Genomic DNA, 10,224 nt, shown 5'->3' on the forward strand with positions numbered 1-10,224 from the left:
AAATTAAAGAAGCGAATAAATATATGAAAAAATGCTCCACATCACTAGCCATCTGCGAAATGCAAATTAAAACAACATTGAGTATCATCTCACCCCAGAAAGAATGGCTATCATAACGAAATCACCCAACAACAAATGTTGGAGAGGCTGTGGGGAAAAAGGAACCCTTCTCCACTGCTGGTGGGAATGTAGACTGGTGCAACCTTTGTGGAAATCAGTATGGAGACGCATTAGAAAAGTTGGACTGGAAATATGAGCCATATATAAAGAACTAAAAATAAAATTAGATCTCCAAATAAAAGACCCAGTCAAAAAGTGGAAATGAATAGATGTTTGTTTTCTTTTCTCACCTTCTGCTCTGGGAACTAGGCTCCTGGGGAGACTGAGCTGCTGAGAGGTGCTGCGGGGGAAGGGCATTCTGAGGACCGCGGGGACCTCTGTAACAAAGGCCCCACAGGCCCTCTATTTAGTTTTTGATCCCTTGTCTTGTCTTTCTCTCTTCTTGCTGCTCTTTCATTCTCACTCCTCCAGTATCCATTTTTTATGATCTTCTGGCATTCTGTCTGGTCCTCACTTTCTGCCTGTATCTCAACTCTTTCTCAAGAGGAACTGTCCTTGGATTCCCAGCACTTCACTCTCAGAACCCAGTCTCTGCGTGAGGGGAAAAACCGTCCTGAGTTCATCAAGTACCCAGCTTTCAGGAATTGCTGCCATTCTCCTCAGCTTCCCTGATTTATCGTTCTTCTGCTCTGAGGTCTTATTTTCTGGGAAGACGCCACAGCAGAACAAGTCCTGAGGGCTGGGAGTGTTTCTTTCTTGCCCTAGCCCTAGTCTTTCTGAGTGCACGAGACCCTTTTAGATCCTGCCAGTCTGGCTTTGGGAACATGGAGGTTGGCAATGGCACAGCAGTGACTGAGTTTGTTCTGCTGGGGTTCTCAGGTTTTCGCTCCCTCCAACGACCTCTGTTTTGGGGGGTGCTCTGCATCTACTTGATCACCTTGCTGGGAAACTTCCTGATCATCCTCCTCACACTGGCTGACCCTGCCCTCCACTCCCCCATGTACTTCTTCCTTCGCCATTTCTCCCTGGTGGAGATCTTCTACACCACCACCATCGTGCCCAGGATGCTGGCTGACCTCCTGTCCACCCACCCCACCATCCCGCTTGCAAGTTGCTTCATCCAGCTGTATTTCTTTGCCCTTTTTGGTATTGCTGAATGCTGCCTTCTCACAGCCATGGCCTATGACCGCTATGCTGCGATTTGCCAGCCACTGCATTATAATGCCTTAATGAACAAGAGAGCATGTGCTAGCATGTTAGGGGCATCTTATCTCATGGGCGTCATCACTGGCATCACCCACTCCGTCTGCATCTTCACCTTGCCCTTTCATGGTGCCAACATTATCCACCACTACATGTGTGATGTCATGCCTGTGCTGAGACTGGCTACTGCAAGCACCTTCTGGGGTGAAATGGGGGACCTCACCATGACAATAGCCTTCATTGTGACCCCTTTTTTGCTGATCATGGCCTCCTATGCCTGCATTCTAGTCACCATCCTTGGGGTTGCAACATCGCAGGGACGTCGAAAGCTCTTCTCTACCTGCTCCTCCCATCTCTTTGTGGTCATTCTCTTTTTTGGGACTGCATCCGTGGCTTATCTGAGGCCTGATGCAGGCTCTTCTCCAGACACAGACCAGGTCATCGCTGTCTTCTACACAGTTGTCACCCCCATGTTCAACCCTTTTGTCTACACCCTGAGGAACAAGGAGGTCACAGGGGCCATGAAGAGGCTCATGATTAGGTACATCTCGGGCCCCTGACACCCCTCTCTTCTCCTGAATTCTTAGCATAAAGACCCTACTCCTGGTCACTGTCACGGTGGAGGAGGAAGCTTAGATCTGCAGTCACAGGGTCTCACCTTCTTATGTTAGTGTGAGTTTTGGGTTCCTTGCACAACCTAGAGTGAGAGTCCAAGGCACAGACATGCTGCTCAGAGCTTCACTTCTGTGGCATATTTCTGCAGCTTTTACCTGTTCTGATCACTAGTGCAGAGTTTGGAAAACACACACTTGAAGTGAAATTGAAGGGGGGGGGGGAGGCTACCGTGACAGTCATCTATGATCTAGCAATTCCTGGTCTTCTCTGGGCTCAGGTGGGTTCCTGGGGTTATAATTCTTGAGACATCTCTTTATCCCCATTCCTGAGAGGCTCCCTGCTGCAAATTTCTCTTTGGCATCAGTTATCTCTGCTGCAACAAAAGCTCCTTTCCTCCAGCTGTGATGTCCAGCCTGGGAGACTAGGGTGACAGTGCAGGAATCAGGTTATAGGAATTAGTGTGGCTTTGGAAGTTCAAGCACTGAGTCTTGCTTGGTGCTGCTACAGATGGGCAACATCTGTCCAGTTACTTTGCTCCTAACTGATATTCTTTCTTCTGGGATTCCTCAAATATTGGTGTTCTCTGCTCAACTTTTCCTCCCACCCTCAGACATATCTGAATGGGTTCAGAAGGTCTGATCTGGCCCTGAGACTCTCAAAATGATGTTTTGTTTTTTGAAACAGACTGTACAATTATCTCCTTGGAATCCACCTTAATTTTCTGGTGGAGCATTCATCACCTCATACTTTTCTTGGAAAACCAGGTCTTGTTTGTTCACAAACTCTTCAGCTACAAGTCATTGGCGAGAGTAGTACAAGGGGCAATATCATGGGTCTTTTGATAGCATTGGTTTTCTTTCCAGTGTAAAAAGTAAGTTTGTTGCATAGAATTTTGTACCCATATGAAAATAACTACCAATATTTTGATGTAATTAGTATCATAGAAAATTAGTCTGCTCCCTCTCTGTACACCCCACATATATATTTCTAAAAACTAAAAATGAGATTATATTGTCCAAATCACTTTAATACTTACCTTCATTTTATTAAACTAAATTTTAATGTTGTACCTTGTTAGGGAACTTTTAAATATAATTTCAGTGTTTTTTTAGATCAGACTATATGGATAGACTATAATTTTAAGCACTCTCTTGTCATTTTACTACAAGTTTTGGTCATAGATATTGTTGAGATAGATTTTGTTAAACTTATATCTTTGTATATTTATTTATGCTTTTCTGAGCTGAAATTCCTTGAGATTGCTGAGCCAAAGTGTTTTTGAAACATTTGGACTAAGAGTCAGGAATGACTTGGGATTAGATGGCCTGGGAAAAGAAGCATGGGGAAGGTATAGGTAAATGTTTAATATTTTTATGAAACAAGGATCTGATGGCAAGGATATGAACTTGCCTTGCTGGGGAGTTTACTGAAGCCAAAGTGAGATGGATTTGGATTGGAAATATACCATATGACTTCAAAATTTGACCCAAGGAAGCATTTTCTGATACAGTTGATACCTGAAGGGGACAAAGAGGGAGACCCCATCTTTTTTCTACTTTGTTCTGAGCTGGGGAAAGATGAGGAGGATCTGAGGGAACTGGACTGGTTAACCTCCAGGTATCTTCATGCTTTTCTCACTGATATGGTGAAGTAAACAACCATAAAGGTTTTAGTGCAAGAATGTTCCCGGAAATACTCACCCAGAGGAAACAAGATAGTATTACCTTTTGGTGAAAAAAGTATTTGAGTCATCCTTACATTAAAATATCACCTACCATTTTTGATAAACTTAACCAAGTGTCCCCTATTTTACTAGGGGCCATAAAATTGGGGCACAGGGTTGAGCAGGAGAGGGAGACTTGGCTGACTCCAGGGAATCAATTAAAACTCACTCAGTAACCATGGGAAGGAAGGATTTAACAGTTGAATCTGTGTCAGTGATGCAAGTTACTGTTCAGACTTGTAGAGTAAAAGGGATGTCAAGGGTAAGAGGCCAGTCCCACTACCAAATTCACTCTCAGCGGCTCTTTGCAAATATGACATATGTACTCAGTAATTTTGAAAAACAAAAAAGCCAAGAAACAAACAAAAACTAATAACAAAAACAAAACAAAATAGTTGGCCAGAGAGTTCAGAAATTCTGGGCTCAGAGTAAATGACATTCCCAGCCTCTTGTTTTTACATGAGCTCTACAAAAGAGGTCCCAGAGTTCTAACTTATAGAGTCTATCACATTGTCTTCAGTGGCAAGTTGAGGCCAGTTTTATCTCAAAGTCTTTATTGGTTGGCCCACAGTCACTGGTCTCCTTTTCTTATTTCACAGTGTTCTTCCATTCATTTTCCCTCTCCTTGCTTTCTTCATGTCCTTCCAGCAACTCCACTGCCAGAGAATGCAGCACCCCACCTGTACATGTTCTTCTCTACAACTCCACCCAGAAAGAGGGGCTCTTCTGTGCCTGGACATGCACTTTTGCAGCACCTGAAGTCTATGTCCTGTGTTGCTTTATACCTAGCTCTTAGCTGCTATGGCAGAGCCCAGTGGGATTCTGGGTGTTCATGCCTTGGGAGGAATCCAGGGTTCCCTGACTCTAGCTATGCTCCCCCTTGCAACTACTGCTTTGTGCGTTGTCTTTTCTCTGGCCATAGCACATCCTCTTCTCCCACAGAAGCTCACATACAACATTGAGTTCTGCTGCTGAGGCAGGAACATGGGCGAGGCTTTGTCCTGGAAAAGGCAAGACTTGTGGTTCAGACTCTTTTTCTGGAATATCTATTCTCCTGGTTGCCACACATGACCTACTGAGCTTTGCACACTGGACTTCAAGGAAGCATGGGCTTGGGACTTTGTACCTATGAAGCACCCTTGGTCCCTCAGGGCCCTGGTTGTGGTACTTTTGACCACCATGTGGCCCCGTTCCTCTCCTACACTTTGGTCTCTGTCTCTGACCTCAAGCTCTGGGTGGGACCTGTGCTGATTGGAGAAGCTGATGAACTGGTGTGATTGTTCTGGGGCATTCCTGGATACTCTTCCTGAGGGAAGATTTCCTCTGTGTGCATGCACACACATGTTGACACATGTATACAGAAAGCACACACATGCACAAAGAGTTGCAGTAGATGAATGGGTGAAACAGAGGCCTGGGGAAAGCGCTGGACCAGGAGCCTGGAGATGTCAGTTCATGATCCTGGCTGATTGTGGAGAAATATTGTTCTTTTCCAGCCCTGTTTCCTCTTCTATGTGATGATGAGAATCTCAAGATGTCTCCAAGGCAACATCTGCTGTTCTCAGACTGTCTGGTGTGGTATAAGATACTTCACTTCTATCATGGCTGCTTTCACCTTTACAGAGTGGCATTATTTCAAGTGCTTTGGATTAGGATTACATGTGTTCATTTATGTCACTTGGCCATGTGCTAAACATGATATATATTTTTACTGGTCTTAGCTCCACTTAATTCACTGAATGATTTTGGGAACATAACATGAAATTGTGTTGACTTCAAGGTCCTCTTGCAAAGACAGGAACTTGGGCAAGTAGATTTTTAAGTCCATTCCTCTCAGTATCTCCTCTTTATGCTTTATGCTTTATTAGCCCTAGGTGAGGATAACCTTGAACATGTTTATTCAGAGATTCACCACACAGAGCAACGTAATCTCATTTACACTAACTCCAGAAGTGTCTTCATTTTTTTTTGGAATTGTGAAGATTTTTAGAGACAGAACAAGGAAGTGCACACACACACACACACACACCCTAGAAAACAAAGACAGAAGCAAAACACTTTCCTTTTTGGTCTATGATTTTTGGAAACAAGCATACCATTTTTATTTATATCTCATTTGAAATCCAAATTACAGAGTGTTAAATACATATGCTGAAAACAACACAAGTTTTCATCACTCTGTGCTTGGCTAGTAGCTTTTTTCCCAGGTGTGCATTTAAAAAAAGTGCAGTGGTGATTGGAAACATTCACTACCTGCCAACTTAGAAAATGAAACTACTGATAAAGACTTAAGGTAGGCATAGTTGGTTGGAAATAAATTCTATCATTTTAAAAAATGTTTTATATACTATTTTCTGTATTGTATTATTTGTGGATCTCAAATATATTTAAAAACACAAGAACAAAAAGAACATAATTAACACCCAAATCTGTTTCTCTTGGGGCCTCTCAGTGCTAATACTTGAGTACTTTTACCACTTATCTATCATCTACTTATTAAAATATAGATTTTATATCAAAATATGTTTTTTATTTATCACTTTGTAATAGTATCCTCATTTGTTTTCATGTCATTAGATGCATTTGTGGTGGTGGGAATTGAATCAGGGCCCTCAGGCACATTAGGCAAGTGCTGCTTCACTGACCTGCACCCTCAGCTCAATATCTAAAGTATTTTAAAGAACAACATTTTATTTTACAGTTCTTAAGGGATTGTAGAAAACTTGCTAAGATATTCTAGTGTATGGCATACACCTTATATCACTATGACACCTTTGTCACAATTGGTGAACCAATATTGATACATAATGATTAAAGTCTTTATTTGATTTGTATTTCCTTAGTTTTTACTTAATGTCCTTTTTCGATTTTAGGAGCCTGAAAACGATACTATATTTAACTGTAACATCTTTGTTTCTCAGGCTTTCTTTGTCTTGACTTTCATGATTTTGAGGAACACCAAAGTCTATTTATTTTGTGGGGTGCTCTTCTATGAGAGCCTGACTGGAATTGTTTTCTGTATTATTGGCCTGTGTAAAATGGCCTGTGCATTTTTTCCACATCACATCAGAGGTGTGAGTATCTGCATGTTTTATCACAGTCAGTGTTGATGATGCTGTTTACTAGTTGAGATGGCGTTTTTCAAGTTTCTCCACTGTAGTTCTCCCCCTCCTCCTACAAGATCATTGTAAGCAGCTCCATGTTAAGGAGGAGCAAATTGTGTTCTTCCTCCTTGAGAGAAAACTAATTAGATAAATTATTGGAAAACATTTTTTTTTGTTGTTGTACTAGGGATTGAATGGAAGGCTGTCACACTACACTTTGTCCTTAGTCCTTTTCTTATTATTTTCTTTAATTTGGACACAATCTTTCTGTCACTAAGTTTTCTGGCTGTTCTCAGACTGGTGATCCTCTTGCCTCAGCCTCCCAGTATGAGATTATTGCTGTGCACCCAACTGAAGTTCTTAAAGTTTTTCAGAAAATGAGAAAGAAAATAATGCAATGAATCACAGGCTGTCCTGAATGAGCAAGATTTCCCTAGAGCACTGAATTGGACATGAACCTGTAGTATGAGGAAAAGTTATTTTAAGTGATGGACATCATTTGAAGGACCCTCAAATTCTCTTGGTCTTTTTCATGGAGCCTCTAATGCCCAAGGCACCTCCCAAGTCACCTGTGTCTTCCTCTACCAGAAGAATGTCATCAGCTCCAGCTAAGATCTAAGAGTCTATTTCTTGTTTATATAGTTCAGAGGAAACTGTACCTTTCTCAGTGGCAAGGGGATGGTCCAACCCTGGGTAAGGTTGGGCTTTCTTCAGACCTGTTGTGACTTCATCATTTTTGTTTTTTGAGGATTTGCACTGTTTTATAAAAACATTTTTCTAAAAACTTGCTCATCAAGTGTTTGTGAGAACATTGGAAACTAATACTGGAAAATTGGGATGGGCAGGACAGGAGGCAGCCACTGGCAGGGGTAGAGAACACTGGGTTTTCCAGTGCAGCTCCATTCCTGTCCCATTGAGGGACCGTGGATGCTCCTGACCCAGGCTGTCAGCATGCATCTGAGTACTGTGGTGTAGCAGGAGGAAGCTACCCCTCCTTCTACCTTTCCCCATCTGATTTTCCTTGCCACTATCTGATCTGGAATCAGGCTCTTGGGGAGACTGAGCTGTGGCGATGAGCTGCTGGGAGGCACATTTGGAAGGCCCCAGGGAACTCTCTGTAGGTACAAACATCACAGTTCTTTTGCCTTTATTTTCAACCCTGCATTTCATCTCTCTTTTGCTGTTCATCTCACATTACCTATCCTTCTCTCTCTCAAGGTAGCTTCACTTTTCCTCTTCTGTCTTTCTGCCAGTTTTGTTTATTCTATATGGCCTCTGTTCTCTGCCCACATTCTAAGTCATCTTTCAAGGGAGCTGTGTTTTTATTCCTAGCTCTTTACATTTAGAGCCAAAACTCTGCATGAGTGGAAAAAACCATCCTGGTGTTCATTAAGCCACTAGCCTCCAAGAAGACCACTACATTCCTTCATCTTTGGTTTATCTTCCTTCTGCTCTGAGACATTTTTCTTGGAGGAAGTCACCAGCAGGCCAGGCGCTCCTCCATCTTAGTCCTGAGAGCTGTAATGCTCTTTCCCACATTTTCTTGACCCAACCTCTCTGTCTTTGTCTGGTTGCTTCCTGGTACTACATGAGACCTTCTTTAGCTCCTTACTACAGCCTGCCTTTGGGACATGGAAAGTGACAATGACACAGCAGTGACTGAGTTTGTTCTTCTGGGGTTCTCAGGTTTTTGCTCCCTCCAACGACCTCTGTTTTGGGGGGTGCTCTGCATCTACTTGGTCACCTTGCTGGGAAACTCCCTGATCATCGTCCTCACACTGGCTGACCCTGCCCTCCACTCCCCCATGTATTTCTTCCTCTGCCACTTCTCCCTGGTGGAGATCCTCTACACCACCACCATCGTGCCCAGGATGCTGGCTGACCTCCTATCCACACACCCCACCATCCCACTTGTTGGCTGCTTCACCCAGCTGTATTTCTTTTCCTTCTTTGGGGTCATTGAGTGCTGCTTGCTTGCTGCCATGGCCTATGACCGCTATGCTGCCATCTGCCGGCCACTGCACTACACCACCCTGATGAACCAGAGAGCACAGAACAGCATGGTGGGGGCCTCTTACTTCATGGGTGTCATCACTGGCAGCATTCACTCCATCTGCATTTTTACTTTACCCTTCCATGGTGCCAACATCATCTACCACTACATGTGCGATGTCATGCCTGTGCTGAGACTGGCTACTGCAAGTACATTCAGGGGTGAGGTCGGGAAGTTGATTATCACTGTATTCTTCATTGTGACCCCTTTTTTGCTGATCATGACCTCCTATGCCTGTATTCTTGTCACCATTCTTGGGGTTACAACATCCCAGGGTCGTCGAAAAGTCTTCTCCACCTGCTCCTCCCATCTTTTTGTTGTCATTCTCTTCTTTGGGTCTGCAAGTGTAGCTTATCTGAGACCTGAGTCAGGTTCCTCTCTGGATACAGATCAGATCTATGCCTTTTTTTACACAGTTGTCACCCCCATGTTCAACCCTTTTGTCTACACCCTTAGGAACAAGGAAGTCACAGGGGCCATGAGGAGGCTTGTGCATAGGTTCCTCTGGAGCCCTTGACCTCCCTCTCTGCTCATGAGTTTTCAGAGCTAAGGACCTGACTCCTGGCCACTTTCAAGGAGGAGGAGAAGCTTGGAGCTGCAGCCCACAGGCCTGCTGTGTGTTGATGTGAGTGTTGAGCTCCTTGCTTCATCCAGTGTGAGGTCCAAAGGCACAGAGATGCTGCTCAGGCCTTGGGTCCTGGGTCTGCTTTTATGTCCTTGACCCAGCTTGATTGCAGGTGCAGAGCTGGGGAGACACACTTGAAGAGAGGAGGTGGGAAGACAGCTGCATTTGTTGCCTGTGATGAACTAGTGATTCCTTGTTTTCCCTGAGGCTTGGATACCTTCCCTGGGATATAATTCCTTTTTTTAAGAATTAATTTAATTGAGAAGCAAATAGCAATGAGACAGTTTCAAAATCAATTAATAGGACAGTTTCAATAATTAATACATTGCATATTGTTGTCTTCATGGTGGTTATTCATAATGCAACATGCAGACATGATATCCTGTCCAAACACTATTTGCAAATCTTTCTTCTCATTGAATTAAGATAAATTAGCTGTATATCTATCCTAACTATTTTGTATATACAGATACAAAATGGTCATTCATTTGTATCCCCTTTTTTGTTTAGTTTCATCAGAGATGGGTATTCCATTGCCATTTAAATATTGCAGGTGTGTGAATTCAGCAAAATATTCCAGTACAGTCCAGTAATCCATAATAGTAGTGGATCATATGTAGGACTCCAATGTCAGAAGTTGTTGACTTGAGCCTTTTACAGCTCAGCATATTAATATATCTTTACTTTTTTTAAAACATAATTTATGTTTATCATATGTGGACATATTGACACGTTTATTCTTGTATTTTTATTTTTGTTTTTTTTTCTTTTCAAAGTTTTATTGATAAACATATAGCAATGAGACAGTTTCAAATCAAATTGAAAGTACAGTTTCAACAAA

At 42.8% G+C, this 10,224-nt stretch overlaps 2 protein-coding genes across 2 annotated transcripts; both read left to right on the top strand.

Annotated features, from left to right (window-relative positions):
• Nucleotides 1–884: 884 nt before the first annotated feature.
• LOC101585183 (olfactory receptor 9-like) lies at nucleotides 885–1,823 on the top strand. The gene has a single exon (XM_004647121.1). It carries the CDS (start codon nucleotides 885–887, stop codon nucleotides 1,821–1,823), a length of 939 nt encoding a protein of 312 aa, XP_004647178.1.
• A 6,513-nt stretch (nucleotides 1,824–8,336) lies between these two features.
• LOC101585582 (olfactory receptor 9-like) lies at nucleotides 8,337–9,275 on the top strand. The gene has a single exon (XM_004647122.1). It carries the CDS (start codon nucleotides 8,337–8,339, stop codon nucleotides 9,273–9,275), a length of 939 nt encoding a protein of 312 aa, XP_004647179.1.
• Nucleotides 9,276–10,224: the final 949 nt, after the last annotated feature.

The sequence above is a fragment of the Octodon degus genome, unplaced genomic scaffold (assembly GCF_000260255.1).
Source record: "Octodon degus isolate 3935 unplaced genomic scaffold, OctDeg1.0 scaffold00287, whole genome shotgun sequence".
Taxonomy (NCBI): Eukaryota; Metazoa; Chordata; class Mammalia; order Rodentia; family Octodontidae; genus Octodon; species Octodon degus.

What these genes read in the sequence shown, in the direction of transcription:
- LOC101585183 (XM_004647121.1), top strand. Translation starts at nt 885, where the DNA reads ATGGAGGTTGGCAATGGCACAGCAGTGACTGAGTTTGTTCTGCTGGGG.
- LOC101585582 (XM_004647122.1), top strand. Translation starts at nt 8,337, where the DNA reads ATGGAAAGTGACAATGACACAGCAGTGACTGAGTTTGTTCTTCTGGGG.